Source organism: Camelina sativa, chromosome 6, assembly GCF_000633955.1.
Source record: "Camelina sativa cultivar DH55 chromosome 6, Cs, whole genome shotgun sequence".
Taxonomy (NCBI): domain Eukaryota; kingdom Viridiplantae; phylum Streptophyta; class Magnoliopsida; order Brassicales; family Brassicaceae; genus Camelina; species Camelina sativa.
Genome location: NC_025690.1, coordinates 24,618,549 through 24,635,036, shown reverse-complemented (window position 1 = coordinate 24,635,036; position 16,488 = coordinate 24,618,549). Strand labels below are relative to the sequence as shown.

At 36.0% G+C, this 16,488-nt stretch overlaps 5 protein-coding genes across 7 annotated transcripts in view; 3 read left to right on the top strand and 2 right to left on the bottom strand.

The window, feature by feature from the left end:
* Positions 1,855-3,825, top strand: LOC104793426 (probable WRKY transcription factor 12). The gene is made up of 4 exons (XM_010519777.2): positions 1,855-2,201; positions 2,310-2,398; positions 2,667-2,837; positions 3,415-3,825. The coding sequence occupies exons 1-4, from the start codon at positions 1,965-1,967 to the stop codon at positions 3,575-3,577; spliced, it is 660 nt and encodes a 219-aa protein (XP_010518079.1). The 5' UTR covers positions 1,855-1,964; the 3' UTR covers positions 3,578-3,825.
* Positions 8,394-9,689, top strand: LOC104793425 (cyclin-U4-1-like). Its single transcript, XM_010519776.2, has 2 exons — positions 8,394-8,831; positions 9,209-9,689. Exons 1-2 carry the CDS (start codon positions 8,491-8,493, stop codon positions 9,468-9,470), a joined length of 603 nt encoding a protein of 200 aa, XP_010518078.1. The 5' UTR covers positions 8,394-8,490; the 3' UTR covers positions 9,471-9,689.
* On the bottom strand, positions 10,059-11,685 carry LOC104699447. Its single transcript, XM_019226855.1, has 2 exons — positions 11,161-11,685; positions 10,059-11,092 (listed from the first exon to the last, which is right to left on the bottom strand). The coding sequence occupies exon 2, from the start codon at positions 10,879-10,881 to the stop codon at positions 10,300-10,302; it is 582 nt and encodes a 193-aa protein (XP_019082400.1). The 5' UTR covers positions 10,882-11,092; positions 11,161-11,685; the 3' UTR covers positions 10,059-10,299.
* Positions 12,106-14,044, top strand: LOC104793424 (trihelix transcription factor ASIL2-like). The gene has a single exon (XM_010519775.2). The coding sequence runs from the start codon at positions 12,687-12,689 to the stop codon at positions 13,869-13,871; it is 1,185 nt and encodes a 394-aa protein (XP_010518077.1). The 5' UTR covers positions 12,106-12,686; the 3' UTR covers positions 13,872-14,044.
* The window catches only part of LOC104793423 (polyadenylate-binding protein 3), a 5,833-nt gene continuing 3,548 nt past the window's right edge, over positions 14,204-16,488 (bottom strand). The window contains exons 7-13 of one of the 3 annotated variants that reach the window (XM_019226853.1): positions 15,873-15,961; positions 15,457-15,770; positions 15,259-15,362; positions 15,058-15,161; positions 14,883-14,956; positions 14,713-14,808; positions 14,204-14,544 (exon numbers count right to left, since the gene is read on the bottom strand). In XM_019226853.1, the coding sequence (XP_019082398.1) occupies positions 14,719-14,808; positions 14,883-14,956; positions 15,058-15,161; positions 15,259-15,362; positions 15,457-15,770; positions 15,873-15,961 (775 nt within the window). In that variant the 3' untranslated portion in view covers positions 14,204-14,544; positions 14,713-14,718. Of the gene's footprint in view, positions 14,545-14,712; positions 14,809-14,882; positions 14,957-15,057; positions 15,162-15,258; positions 15,363-15,456; positions 15,771-15,872; positions 15,993-16,488 lie in introns of all 3 variants that reach the window. The other 2 variants (XM_019226852.1, XM_019226854.1) reach the window with 2 other exon arrangements.

The following is a 16,488-nucleotide window of genomic DNA, read 5'->3' as shown; positions in this document are numbered from 1 at the left end:
AAAAAAAAAGATGCCTTAGAGAAATCTCACCATCATTAAATTTGGAAAATTCCTTACGGATTTGATTGAAACGTGTAATCATTGTTGCATGGAATTCATCCCCCTATTATGTTAATTATTAAACTACTTTAATATATAAGTATGTCTCTCTTTGTCTCTTTTCTCAAACTATGATCTTACAATTTAATCAAATGTCCTCCCCCTCTCATTTGTATATATTTGATTAATTATGTTTAACATAATATAAAGTTTTATTTGTACGAAATCATTAATCCAAAAGGAAAACGATAATATTCATACATAAACAAACTAGAAGTCCTTAGCTTTTGAAACTTATTTTTTCTACCTGAAAACCAATAATACTCTTGGTGTCGGTAACTCGGTAATCATAAGATAAATAATAAACTGATGGTAATATATTTTTTTTAATGGCTATTTAAGCAAGTGTTCCTCCTAATAATGATAGTTAATTACGGAATAGAATTGGACCGGTTACATAAAAAAAAAAGTAAAATTTAATCCACTCAGTCGTCATGTTTTATATGGGTTTGTCAAGAAAAATAAGATTAAAAAATGTTATACTATATGCTTTTTTATTAGTCGTTGTTGCTTTGTGTTGCTATTGTGGAGGAAGTTGGCCGGCTCTTTTCCTGGGGTGTTTGTTTATGTGTTGTTGTGTGTAGTTATCAGTTATCACAGTAAGAAGTCATTTTGTTTTACACACCACACGTTTGAAAATACAATTATCATGTAACGATGATTATATATATATATATATATATATAGATAAATTTGATTTAGTTTAGTTAGTTAGTTATCTACAAAGAGTTAAACAGTAATCGGATTTAAATGATCAACCAATTATATTCAGCCGATTAATGGGTCGATAAATATACAATCAGTATAAATAGATGAGAGAACAATGTTTACATGTTTTGGGTAATCTGATTGATAATGTCTACCGAGTTTTGGTTTTCGAAACATTGTAATGCATAATTTATTGTTAATTGTGACTTTTCAATAAATGATGTAAACATATAGGCTAATGAAAATTATTGGGATTAATTTACAAAAAACAAAATAATTAGGAAGGTGGATTCGACATGATTTTTGGGAAGAGGTAACTTTTGTGGGTGTCGTTTCCATCATCAGCTTTAGGACACATCTTGAGATGGATGGAAGCTTTGATGTACCTCCACCACACTCGATTACCTTCTTGACAATTTTCTCTCTCTCTACATCTCCAGAAATTTAAAACTGTCATGTGAAACGAAAAATGTGTTCCTTTATTTATTTATCTAATAAATAAAACATCCCAAATTGTTGTCAAAAAAAAAAAAACATCCCAAATTTGTTAATTTGTTAATATTAAAATCTTTACGTGTCATTTAAATTTATTAGATTTTTGATTTCCTTAGGTTGCTTCAGAAAGCTGATCATGATAATAGTTCAAAACTCCCAACCTTCTTTTGGCCTCATTATGGAATGGTTAGGTTTATAATTAACGATGTAAGTTACTTGCTTAAGCAAATGAAAGTAGAGTCGTTAATCATCTAATTAAGTAGACAATAAGCGGTGATAGGAATATAACATTCGGCATCATTATCAATATATTGTAAAATCGTTGGAAGGAAGTCGTAAATAAAAAATATATATCATGGAATAGATTTTAGTTTTGTTAGCGATATGATCTATAAACATTAGAACACCTTCACATGAAGTTGACTGCCAAAGACACGAATGGTACAAATGATATGCTTGGAGGGTCTTTGACACGTGTGGGGGACATACATACGAAACCCTACCCTTCTATATGAAAGCAAGAGAAGATAAACCGTCAAAGTAACATATATAGCTTTGATCATATTTATAGAAAAGAAAAATAAGTGTCATACACTATTTAAATTTGATACACAATAGTCAACAAAAAAATAAAGAACAGGAAAGATTTAAGAATAAAAACAATGGAAGGAGGAGGAGGAAGAAGAGTAGTAGTCAATAATTACGATCTACACCAAGTAACATCGTCGACGACGACGATTCAAGAGAATATGAACTTCCTCATTCCTTTTGAAGAAACCAATGTGTTAACCTTTTTCTCTTCTTCTTCCTCTTCTCTCTCTTCTCCTTCTTTCCCCATCCACAACCCTTCCTCTAGTACTACTACTCATTCACCTTTAGGGTTTTCTAATAATCTTCAGGTCTTTGATCTCTCCTTCTATACACAAATATATGATGATCTTGATTAATTGTATTTTAACTATTGTTTGACTGATCTTAATTTGGAAAGTTTAATATGATTTTTGTAGGGTGGAGGAACCTTGGGATCAAAGGTGGTTAATGATGACCAGGAGAATTTTAGGGGAGGAACTAACAATGATGCTCATTCTAACTCTTGGTAATTTATCTCATTAGACTCGAAGATGAATCCTTTTTCTACTTTTTTTTTCTTCGCCGTGAATCTAATCATTAAAGTTATGAATTTATATTTCCTTTTTTTCTATCCAATGTTTTCGGTACTTCAACATTCCTCCTGCAATTTGTTGAGTTTCAATAGAGTTATAAACTCTCTATATACACAAAGACTTATGACATAATTAGATTAAACCTTCTTAATTAAGGTAAAAATAATGTTTCTAATACATCATAAGAGTTATTGTTTGCAGGTGGAGATCAAGTAGTGGGAGTGGAGATATGAAGAACAAAGTGAAGATAAGGAGAAAACTTAGAGAGCCAAGATTCTGTTTCCAAACAAAAAGCGACGTTGATGTTCTCGACGATGGCTACAAATGGCGTAAATATGGTCAGAAAGTTGTCAAGAACAGCCTTCATCCCAGGTAGGCTTTAACACCACCACATACATGTGACTGACTAATCAACCCTATTAGTCTTAATTAACTTTACAATAGTTTCCTAATATAACATTTGCTTACTTAGACACTCGATCGTATAATCACATCTATTGATGCATGATTGATATTTTCGTAAAAGCTGAGGTGAGGAACTTGATTTTTGGTGCATCATAATATTCTCTCATTAAACTCATGTGGAACCTTAGCTCAACTGCTCAAGTACTAGACATGACTGTTTATACCTTCTTATACATACATATGTATTTCATATTTAGAATATTTATTGTACGTAGGTTACAGTTTAATTTAGTATGTATCGTACCGTACGTCCCTCGAGGGATGTCATCATCATTAAGAATGCAAATAATATTTTTTATTTTTACCTCTTTTTAATTTTCATTGTGCCATGTGATCTACACATATTTCCAACTATCTTTTTTTTTGAATAATTTCACACGTTTGTTAATTCCTTTTTTTTTTGTATGATTAATTGAATCTAATTATTTGTGTCTATGTGTACTACTAGTGAAAGAATAATAAATATGTGGAAATATATATACAGGAGTTATTACAGATGCACACACAACAACTGTAGGGTGAAGAAGAGAGTGGAGCGACTGTCGGAAGATTGTAGAATGGTGATTACTACATACGAAGGTCGTCACAACCACATTCCCTCTGATGACTCCACTTCTCCTGACCATGATTGTATCTCATCTTTTTAACCTCTCTCTCTCTCTCTCAATCTATATCTATATATAGACAGATATATAAATATATATGCACATACAGATGTACGTGTGATATATTGCCTAGCTATTTGATATTGCATGTATTCTTCATGAGTATGTCATCAGATATTTATACACATATTCTTGACTTGTTGCTTATAGACTTGTGGGTATACATGATATGTAATAGTAATATATTGAACTTTGGTAGTTCATTTTGGTTAAAAACTTTCAGTGTGATAGATTTTTTGAGTTCTGGCGCAGAAAAAAATTAAATTTTGTTAAAGTGATTCTGAAGAAAAATACTTATCAGATGAAGACCACATCATATTCTTGCATAATAGCATATTCTTGACTTGTTGCTTATAGACTTATGGTATACATGATATGTAATAGTAATATAATTGGTAGTTCATTTTGGTTAAAAAATTTCAGTAGATTTTTTGAGTTGTGAGGCGGTGGAAAGATGAAATTTTGTTAAAGTGATTCTGAAGCAAAATACTTATCAGATGAAGACCACATTAAATATACAGGTGCATGATCTTTTTCTTTAATAGTAAAATGAATACTCGAACCACGGTTTGTTTAGACAGGTTATATGTTCCCAAATCTAATACGATATAATAACTATTGTAGTTTTATATATGAGCCATAAGAAAAAACACCAGAAGCTTCAACGTTTTATGCCTTGTATTTGTAGAATGTTTCCGATCCTGTCGTGACTTAGTCTCTTCCGACTACTGGTTCCTCTGATGTAATATCTCTTATCTCTTTGTCTTTGTTGATTTATATTCTCTCTCTGTCTATTGTGTTCATCAGAGATCTATCAAGTTTGATTACTCATTTATATTCTCTCTCTGTCTATTGTGTTCATCAAAGATCTATCAAGTTTGATGAGCGGAAAGCTGAGAGAGCTAGGCAGATTGAGCTCAAAAAGAGCAAAAAAATCTGCTAGACTGAGCAAGGCCGCAAAGGCAAAACGCCCAACACAATCTACTAAAAGACTGGCTACTACTAAGAAAAGTTTAAGAATTTTAAGTTGTTTGACTACTGTTAAACTACTGTCTTTTAATTAACTCTCTTTTTAGAGTTTGACCATCTGTCTTTTAACTCTCTTTGTAGAGTTTGACTATATGTTTTTGCAAGTATGGAACCAAATTTTGAATTTGGTAGTCATTTTGGTTAAAAAAATTTAGTGCGATAGATTTTTTGAGTTTGAGGCAGTTGAAAGAAATTAAATTTTGTTAAAAGTGATTTTGAAGCAAAATACTTATTAGATGAAGACCATATTAAATATATAGGTGCATTATCTTTTTTTTTTTAATAGTAAAATGAATACTCGAACCACGGTTTGTTTAGACATGTTATATGTTCCCAAATCTGGTACGATATAACTACTGTAGTTTTATATATGAGTCATGAGAAAAAACACTAAAAAGGAACAAAGGTCAAAAGTTTACAACTACAAGTAGTAACAACACTCAAGCCAACCTAGCTACAAACTAGCACACATGGTCCTATATATATCACATTATTATTTAAATTAGGGTGTAATCTAGCTAGCTAGAAAAACTTCTCTCCCTCTCTCGCCTAATGATGAAGATGTTATACTACAGATGATTGAATCATGCAGCCGGAGCGTAATCATAGATCATATCGTCGTCATCAATCATCATCACCTTGGTTCTTGAAAGATGCAAATGCATTGTGACCATTGTAATAGAGAACCAAGTCAAATACTATAGACGACATCCTCTTTTCTTCTCTCTACTTAGTGCAAAAAATCGTAAAGAAATATACAACTTGATTTGATTATTATACGTTGAGATGGTTACTTGTTGTATATACATTTATAGATGGTAAAAAGCATATTAAATGGCGAATGCCCAACTCGCTGAAACTGAGTCAGGGCATGTGACTCGCTGCTTATCATGTGTGCCAGACACAAGTGGAGTGTGAGTAAACTGAGTAAGCCACCTATTTTGTGCCCTGACACATCTTTCGCTTTTTGTACATACATTATATATTGGTCCACCTCTTATTACACGATATGTTTAACACACTTCTCATTATATTATGATTTTAATGGAATAATAAACTTTTTTCAAGTAAAAGAGAGGAAGAAACGTAAAGTTCTTTTTTTTTTTTTTTTTGGATTTTAGTAAGAATTATAGGGTATTGATTCCCTCAACCAATAGCAACATCATGGCATCGTGCATGGAACCTTGATGGACAAGAGGAAAGATTTACGATCTGATGTCTAGATTTGTTTTCGTTTATCTTTATTTCAACATTATTATGATCATTCTTTGTTTTCTCTTGGATCAACATTACAAAAGTTTCTCTATAATTGGTTTTTTGGGAAAAGTAAAAGAGATATTTTCCTAGATTTCTTTGGGTTATCTTTCAATCAAACATTATTGTAGAGTAAAGATCATTTTTTTTTTCCATTGGGGTTTTTAGGAAAGTAGAATCATACTCAATAAAACGGCCTCTGTTAGGCCCATAGTCGGTTCAAAAGATAATCGTGAAGTGGTAAAATATATAAACGAAACTTTGAATTTTTGTTGTTTTGTCCCTCTTTGATCGTGATGTGAATAATTTTTGCTTCTTGGGCCCTTTTGTGTAAGGCAACAACAATGACAATGTTTGTTTCTGCGTCTAAACCACAACGATTTTGGTTTATTTTTTTCGAGGATATTTATAAGAAAAATGTCGTATGCAACTTAAGATGAAATGGGATATGTAGAATAGTGAGGCCCACCAAATAAAAATGGATTGATCTGATAATATCTTCATAAAATCCTCAACAAACAAATATATATGATTTGGTATGATTTAAACAATATATTTTGAAGAAAAAAGAAAGAATTGGCCTTGTAGAAGAAAATAAAAAATGCTTCTTTCGAATAAAATAAACTTTAAGTTCATAAATGAAATCGGAATTATAAAAAAACTGTACATATGTAACTAAGAAATGTGGTTCATCCTTCTATGATTCAAAGACAAAAAATTATGCATTGACTAGACTAGGCGTATACTATATATATCAATATTTATATGTATTCTAAAACGTAAATATTGTTAATTATATAATTATTTTAATCTTTTTAATTTTTATTTTGTTGATAACAGAGAGTATTTGAAAGATGGGGAGGGGTCACATGGAGTAGCACATGGAAACTGGGTATGAAAAAGATACGAGACGCGAGAGACACGTTACGCAGTTATTGATGATCCCCAAATGCCTCCAAACAAAAAAAAATTACTACTACGATTAAATAAAAAAAAATCTCTTTATTCTTGGTTCTCTCACGGGACATGCTTTACTTTTTCATCACTCCAATCACAATCAGTTAACATCTAACCTGGCTGTCATGTTAAATTAATTGTTTTTTCTTGTAAGTTCAGGTACTAATCAAGTATACGATCGGTACTCGCATCATACGAAAGCCCCCAAATAAATAAAAATAACGCAGGTACATTATACAAGCATATAAACTTTGTACTAGTAAAAGTTCGTATACTTCAGTTTGTAGTAGTTCATGAGTGGATGAACTATATTTTTGACGTTTGATGTTTAATGTTATTCGGAAAATTATTAACGATATTAGAAAAATGCATCATTCGATTGCATGTTACGTACGTAGCATGGTGAAGTACTTACAAAACATGAAAAATGTAACTCTATACAAAGAAAAAAAAAAAGTAGAGAACCAGTATTTGAAAATGCGATAATCTAGTTCACGACGCTGTGTTCCTCGTATTTTCATTTCGGTAAGCACGATTAAATTTGAAATATTCCAAAGGGGATGATCATTGATCGCACAAGTTGACATATCGTGGTCTGTAAAGTAAAGTAACAAAAAAAAGATCTTAACGTGAAACCTCTTTTTTTTTTTTGTGTTGGTCTTTTAAACTTTTTTGGGTTTGCTGTTCTTAGAACTTTGTCTAAATGCGTCCAAATTAGATGTCTTACTTTGCATCTTAGATTTAGATCGATCTACTATGTAATTTAGATCTTATATCTTTTCGGTTCCTAGCTATCAATTTTTTTTCTTTTCTTTTGGGGGTTATAAAGAAAGGATTAAATTTGATGTTACCAGATGGGAATTGATTCACACATTATTAGAAACACATGCATTTCGTTAGATCACTATCGTCGTGACTTTCTAAATTTAAATAAATTTCTTCCACATGTCATGTAACATGATGAGTATGGGATCCCATCTCCACATTACAAATCAAAAAAATTAAGACAAAAACATAATAATCATACATCTTTCTCGTATATTCACATAATACTCCTCGTATATATTTTTTCACGTATGAATTATCCCAAATTAATCATATTACATATATAGTTTCATATATTAATTAGGATATGTACGTTTATCTCCTTCGATTTGATATATCTTGTTTGATGTATTAATAATGTTTCCCTCTTGTTAGAACTTAAGTTTTCAAATTCAATAAATCATTAACCCAACTTCTTTTATAAAAACCCCACTTTTCCTTTTCTGTTCCATATACTAATGAGTTATTTATTGTTTCATTTTTATTTTCTTTTGGTTTTTTGGGGTTCCACCGCCGACGGTGATAGCACAATTGAGTAAATGACTAATGAATGAATAACACAACTGAAAATTTCGAAAAGCGACACATTTCTAAAATTAAATTGGATTAAAAACACCTACCGATTTAATAAAACTAGAAAGAAAAAAAAAACTTAAAATACTTAACACTAATTTACTAAAATAATTAAAAAAAAATTCATAATAACTACCCAATATAACGAACACACGCCATTAACAACAGAGCAGAGCGAAGAGAAGACTCTTCTCCATCTCATCACACAAACAAGTTCTCTTTCTCTCTCTCTCTCTTTCTCGTACACACAAAAAAAAATGGCGGAACTTGAAAATCCAAGTGTAATGTCGAAGCTAATAGCATTCTTATCTTCATTGCTAGAGCGAGTTGCTGAGTCGAACGATCTGACCAGACGAGTCACGACTCAGTCACAGAGGGTATCGGTGTTCCACGGACTGAGTAGACCGACCATAACGATCCAGAGCTATCTCGAGAGGATCTTCAAATACGCGAATTGTAGTCCTTCTTGCTTCGTCGTGGCTTACGTTTATCTCGACCGTTTCACTCACAGACAACCTTCACTTCCCATCAATTCCTTTAACGTTCATCGTCTCCTCATCACTAGTGTCATGGTCGCTGCTAAATTCCTCGATGATCTGTAAGTCAATTTTAACCTGTTGAAATCAAGAATTGAACTCAGAATTCACTATCACAATCAAATCCCCTGTTTCATAACTGCTCTGTTTCTGAAGTTTTGTTTGAATCTCAAGAAAACTATAATTTCATTTAATTTTTAATTTATGATCTGAGTCTGTTTATCTCAACCACAGGTTTAGTTTCAACTGTGAGAGGATTGAGTATTTATTTGGTTCAGACATCATACTGATAAATCAATCAATCAATCAATCACTTCCCCTGTTTTATGGCTTCTCTGTTTCGTCCGTCCAGTGAAATAAAGATTCAATTTTTGTAAAGTTTTTTGTTGAGTTGACACTGATTCACTCACTAAACACTGAATATGGTAATTTGAAACAGGTACTACAACAATGCGTATTACGCGAAAGTGGGAGGAATAAGCACGAAAGAGATGAATTTTCTAGAGCTGGACTTCTTATTCGGGTTAGGGTTTGAGTTAAACGTGACGCCAAACACATTCCACGCTTACTTCACTTATCTTCAAAAGGAAATGACTCTTCTTCAACCTCTCTCTCTCGTTGTTGTCCCACCATCAAGATCTGTCATTACCTTCATCAATGACGATGAAGCTTCTCATCAGAAACAGCAACTCGCTGTCTGAGTTTCCACAACAAAATTCCAAAAAAACCAAAAAAATCTTTTTTTTTTTGTCTCTTTTCCAAAACATTTTAATCATTTTCGCCCTTTTTTTTATAATGAATTTGTGTAGATGATGTAGAGATTAGTCGGCAGGGACTCTTATCTTGTCTTAATCAATCTCTGATTAAGAATAAATAAGAAAATTCAAAATCAAACCAGTAAGTTCTTGTCTATCTCTTTCTCTGTCACTCTATCTCTATCTCTATCTCTCTCTCTAAATATATATTTAGTAATATAGATGTGGACAGATGAGATAATTCATCTTTACAGACTGGCTTGGCTAAAGAATTTAAATGTCACTAGTGACCCCTCTAAACTTATATATACATAACTGAGATTTATATATATGTAATATGTTATTGTTATTTGTTATGATTGTTTATGTTTTGTTTTGTCTGATATTCAAATTTTACCCATGTCAGATCAGAAACATGGGTTAATAATAATAAGTTATACAAGGTACAATAATTGGGATTGGTGAATAAGATTTGTTGTTTCTGGTTCTATAAAGGGAACAAAAGAACATGTGCAGAGCAGAGACGACAGAGTGTAACGATAAAGAAATTACATTCAAGTAGCCGATCTTGAAATAGGCTAAAAGAGACTGTGACTTGTGAGAGCTTTTACAAATAATGCTAACTGACAGAACAAAACAAAAAAAACTTACTTTTTGACTCAGGTTTCTTTAAATGTACTACTCAAGAACACAAACCAATCAAGATAGTATTAACTATGTAGAAAGTAAAAAAAAAAGAGAGGGGAACTGGAATATGAGACTGTAACTTGGGATTTTATGAGGTGGTCGTGGTACTACTTCTTAGAGGATAGATTCTGATTTTCTTGGCATGTTTTCGGATTAGTCTTGGGATTCTCGCTACAGCGATAGGTAATACCACAGATAGCACCATGAAGAACAAGCCTAATCCGAGGTTTGGAGAAACTGCAGCCACTGCGAATCCATAGGTCAAGGCAACAGCAGTCAATGAAACTTGCAGCTCAAGGTAGAAAGGGAGACCTTTTGTGAGCAAAGAGATTAGTTCAATAGAAGTGAATAATCCGATCGAGTTTAAGAAGATGAAAATGCCGTAAGAGACCCAGCTCTTTGATCCCATTATCGTTGTTCCAGCGTAGTAAACCGGTTTTGTTATGTTTCCTTTCAGATCAGTTACTTGACAGAATCCATCAATGCAGTAATCTTCTTGCCAGACACCTCCAGGTGGACTTAGAACGGCTTGATAAGTCGCTGTGGCTATCAGAATCGCGATAACATTGCGAACGTCCTTAGGTGAGACTCTGTCTTTCTTGTACTTGAAGTAATCTAGCCATTGCTTGTGAGTCATCAGGCAGGGATTCTTCTGACGGTGTTGTTTCATTTTCTGTCGTTGTTGTAGATTGTCTTGTGTCGAGATCTCTTGATCTTACAGCTCCTGATTTAATGAGGATCTGATGAATCTCCACGTCTTCTGGTTCACCTCCAAAGTGAAGTAACACATCAAGAGGTGTGAAGCCATTGGAGTTTAAAGAGTTCATTTCAATAACATTTCGTGGGATTGTGTTATTAGAGCCAAGCAACAAGTCAATCACCTGCAAATTGTAATCCACAAAATCAAAAACTAAATTCGAAACCAACTTAAATTAGAGAAGATTGATACCTCGTACTGTCGTTTTTGAACAGCTAAGTGTAAAACTGTGTTCCTTCCATTGTCTTGCTTATTCAACACACAAAGCTTATCAAATTCCTTAAGACGTTCCAACAAAACAACGAATCCATCAAACTGATAGTACTTAACCGCAAGATGAAGCACGGTCTCTCCAGGGGCAGTGATTTCTTCAAGAGACTCCGGATTTGCAGACACTCACTCATCAAGAACACGAACTCTTCCTCTCACTCTCTCTTAGTTTCAGGACTTCCCTGACGAAACTATAAAGTGTCCGTACATGGAGGCAACGTGTAACGGCGTTTCTTCGCCGTTTACAACAATAACTTTCGAGAATAGTAGGATCGGATTCCGTTGATCGGAGTAAATACTCGACATCTCCTTTTCGAGCAGCCTCCATTAACGGATTCTTCTCCATCATATCTCTCTCTCTCTTTCTGCTAAGTCAAAAACCTCTTTGCAAGAGATTTGAGGCATTAAAAATTTCTCTTTCCGCTAAGTCAAACCTCTTTTGCAAAGACTTTGATTTGAAACATTAAAAACAGATGTCCAAGATATGATTTTCAACTATGTTTAGTCAGTCAGACAGAAACAAAACATGTCAAACTCCCAACGTCATACACAATCTTGATTTTATTAATCGAAAAGTCAAATTTATACGACAAGGACATTTTCACATAGAAGCCTTGTCAAAATATATTATCAACATAAGAACACACACAAACAAACGATATGACAAAAGAGATAGATGTCTCAAGTTGCGAAACCTAACTTGAGAGTTGAGACACTTGTTGTGTTATCTACCACTTGTAAGATTCCTTGTTGCATAATAATAGCCCAATTCAAGTTTTAAGCCCATCTATCAAATTGTGTTAATATCAACAAATCATTAATCTCATGATATTATTATTAACAAAAAGACTTTACTAAAAAAAAAGAGTAGAAACGCCAGAGAGCAGCAAGAGAGAGAAGAGTCCAAAAAGTGGGGAAGAAGAGGCCAAAAAAACATAATTAAGCAAAGCAGTTACAAAAACGGCAAAAGAGCGGGTTCGCAAGTCTACCCTACGCCACCTACCGGCTCCGTGAAACACGGCTCACGTTAGCCTCCCCTTAACCATGATGACCATGACCACGGTGGCTTCGTCCCCGAAACCAGCCGCTTTTTCTCTTTTTTATTTTCCACCGATACAAATATCATTATTATCCCACGTGTCGTCCACGACGGTGTGCCCCCACCACCCGCCTCCGCCACCACCGCTTAAGGCTTTCTTCCTTAATTATTACCAACTCTTCTGCTAATGTACGCTTCTATCTAACCTTATCCTCCGCCACCAACTTTTATCATACGCATCTCCTCCACTCTCTCTCTTTTTCCTCTCTCCCTTATCTCTTCTCGATATTACGTGATATCGCCGCCGCGAATAGCCATCCTTCCGCATCACAGCCTTTTTCTCCTTCCTTAACGAGATCTGATTTTTTCTTTCCTCAGATTTTGAATTTTTTTTCATCTATACCGTTCCATGTCCGATCCGGATTCTCCGATGAACCACGATCCAATTCCGGATCCATCACCGGTTCGGATCCAGTCGTCTCCACCGTCAGCTCTCGTCCCGCCATCATTATCATCTCCCGCTCAAGACGATGCCTCAGCGGAACCGGTTTCCGTCACAGATCTGAAGAGCGCCTCGATCCCCTCCGCCGCGTCTAAGAACTCTAGGCGGTTACCTCCGCCGTGCTGGTCGCTCGAAGAGACGGTCGCGCTAATTGACGGATACAGAGACAAATGGTACGCTCTGAACCGTGGAAACCTCAAGGCGAATCACTGGGAAGAAGTCGCAGACGCGGTTGGTACTAGTTGCCCGGACGTGACGCCGAAGAAAACCGCGGTTCAGTGCCGTCACAAGATGGAGAAGCTTCGTAAAAGGTACCGAACTGAGATACAGAGAGCTAGATCTGTGCCGGTGGCGAGGTTTATATCGTCTTGGGTTCATTTTAAGCGGATGGAAGCTATGGAGAATAGACCAGAGATCAAACAAGGTAACGAAAGTGGTGACGACGAGGATCACGACGACGGGAATTACACAGCTCGGTATCAGTTTAAAAACGGCGGAGGAGGAGGAGGAGGAGGAGGATCAGTGGCAAGGACGACGCCGGGGTTCTTTAATAGGAATGGTACGGCTGGATCTGGTACTAGTAGCGGCGGAATTCGAATTCGGATACCGACTGGAGTGAGTCTAGCACAGCCAGGTCCGAGATTTCCCGGTAAGATTGATCAGAAATACACGGCGAGTCCGAGTTCAAATCCGAGACCTGGTCGTGGTTTAGGAGTAGGAGCAGGAGGAGGATCTAGTTACAGTGCTAGGGTTGGTAGAATTCCTGAAGGAGGAGGAGGGAAGAGAGGGAGAGAGATGATGATGATGATGAAGACGGAGGAGGATGATGGTAATGGTAATGATCCAATGGTGGAGATAGCGAGTGCGATTAAGCTGCTTGGAGATACGATGTTGAGAACAGAGCAGACGAGAATGGAGATGACTAGAGAGATAGAAGCGATGAGGATGGACACAGAGATGAAGAGGACGAAGATGATATTGGAATCGCAGCAACGAATTGTGGAATCCTTTGCTAAGACCATTGCAGAGAATACGGAGGAGAAGATGAAGAGGAAAGCTCGAAGAATGGCTGCTGCTGACTCTCTTGATTGATAGTAGACTTCTAAAAGGGCGCCATAAAATTATGTGTTATCGAAAGAGCTTTTATTAGCTCATTGCATCTTTCTAACACAAGTAATGTATCCTGCTGCTTAAATTATGTATGTTATTAAGTGTATAAAATTGGGAGTTCCTCAGTATCGTTTATTGTTCGTTTCCGACATTAATATACAGAGGATACAAATCTTGATATTAAAGCTTCGAAAGTCACGTCAATGGAGTAAATAACCTCTCATTGTCGTCTTCTCTTCAATAGAGAGCTAAACACAGAGCAAGCATCATATCTAAATAAAGAATAATGCAATAAGCTGAGAAGACCTTAAAACTTGGCTGAGAATATTATTGTTTTCTTGAAGAAATCTTCATAAAACTTATGGATCAATTAATACAATTTCGTCCATTATTCGAGAGAGAGAGAGAGGAATGAAAAACTAAGAGATAGATACATCACAAGTCCAGCAACTATGAACCATCTCTCTAAAACTCGAGCTTATCATCCCATCCGAAAAAAAAAAGATGCAAGTGCGGTTGAAGATGCAAGCACATCTTATATTCCAACAGTCTCACAGAAGCTGGCTTTAATCCTCCTTTCGCAGCTGGTAGCTTCTTTTCTGCACAACTTTGCATGGTACAACCTCCTTTTGTAGCAGCCTCGGTAATGTGAAATCTGTGTTTCATTTACAAACTTTAGCACACATTTTGATCCATAGTTCCGGCTCAGACTTTTCAAGATGTGATTCATGCACTGTCTTCTTCTAACCAACCATATATCCCACAAAGAAGACCAAAACAATGCACAACTAATAAAATGGAAAGAACCAAAATTACCACTCACTCACATTCAGTAGTATGATCCTGGACCACCACCAGAGTAACTACTACCACCCAAGCCACGGCTTGAGTAAATTGAAGAATACGAGCTACCTCCTCCCTGCAAATCCAGTAATTTGTTACACAACTTCACTTTCCAAAATAAAAATAAAAGAACATTGTGAAGCCACTTACATCTCTTCTGGGTAGGTCACCACCATAGCTACTAGAGGAGCACATTCCTCCTACATCGCTGCCACTATAAGAACCTAAAGAAAAAGTAACATTATGGAATTATAGCCATGTTAGTGTTTGCATCTCAATAAAGTATTGCTCTATGTTAGTCACAACAGAAAGCTCTGAATCAAACCTCCTCCATAATCCATTCCCTGACGACTGCTGTATGGGCCACGCGATTCATGACTTGACATAGAATTTCGGCTGCTTCCATACCCTAGACTAGATCTAGGAATCCTACACCAAACATGGAAGTAAGAACAATAAAACATTTGGCACAAAGAGAATTGTTACCACAGAGATAACAGAATATATCCATAAAAAGAGAACATACCGGTCCCCATAGGATTCCGCATATTGAGAAGGGCCAACATCATAGTCCAGACGGGCTCTTGAATGACGAACATCGACGTCCGCATAACGAGGAGGAACGTCATCCTGAATAATGAACACTCGTTAAAGTAACCAATCATATAGTCTAAAGATATAAAATTAAGAGAACAAAATGGTCGGAGAGAGCAAGAAACCAGACCAATGCAGCATATGGACGCTTTGATCCAGGAAGAGGTTCATAAGCGCGAGGTCTTCCTTCACTGTAACTGGGAGGTCTTTCAAATCTTGAACTGTAAGGGTCATCCACGTACGGCCTCCTCATTTCAGAGCGAGACGAACTTCTAGGAAGATCTGAATAACCAGAGCTACGAGGCGCATAATCATCTCTGTAAGACAGATGTCTCTCAGGAGAAAGCCTTGAACTATAGCTCACAGCTGGTCTGCTTCTTGGAGGAGGAAGATCATCACGCCGACCATAGTCCCTCTTCAAGCTAGCCTTTGGATACAGAGGAACTGAAAACACAATATGGAAGATATGATCAGATAAATCAACACAAAAAAAGTTCAAGTAAAAAAGGATAACTAAACATGGAAAAACAGCAAGTCCAGTGGTACCTGGAGGTCTTCTATCATATGACCTAGCAGGTGGTGGCAAAGGCCTGACTCTTGCAGGTGGAGGTAGAGGTGGGCGTGGACGTCTTCCCCTTGATCCAGCCGCTCTCTTTGCACTAGAAGATGGGGCCCGAGATCCAACGCCTCTAGCACTCCGAGAGGAAGGAAGGCTACGGGGTGGAAGACGAGCAAATGAACTCCTTCCAGACCGTCCAGTCCCATGCCTAGACCGCTGGTCTGAGCGACTGGACTGCCTGCTTTTACCTGCTTTCTGAAGTGGTCTAGATAAGCGTGCTCTCACTTTTGCCTAGAAATATAAAAGAGAATTAGAAAGCAAAAATAATACTTGCGTAGATATGGATAAGGAATTAAAATATGAATACCTTGTCCTCCCCTTCGCCTAGCTCTGAGTTGTTGATGAATTTGGCACAGCTCATAGCAGCATCATGAGTATCAAAAGTTACAAAGCCAAAGTCTTTCCTCCTTGCTGATGGCATATTGCGAGCAAGCTCAATCTTTTCTAGTTTACCATATCTTTTCAGAAGGTCTCTAACACGTTCTTCATTCCATGAAGGTGACAGACCATCAATGAAGATAGTCTTAACCTGTAACACCAGTA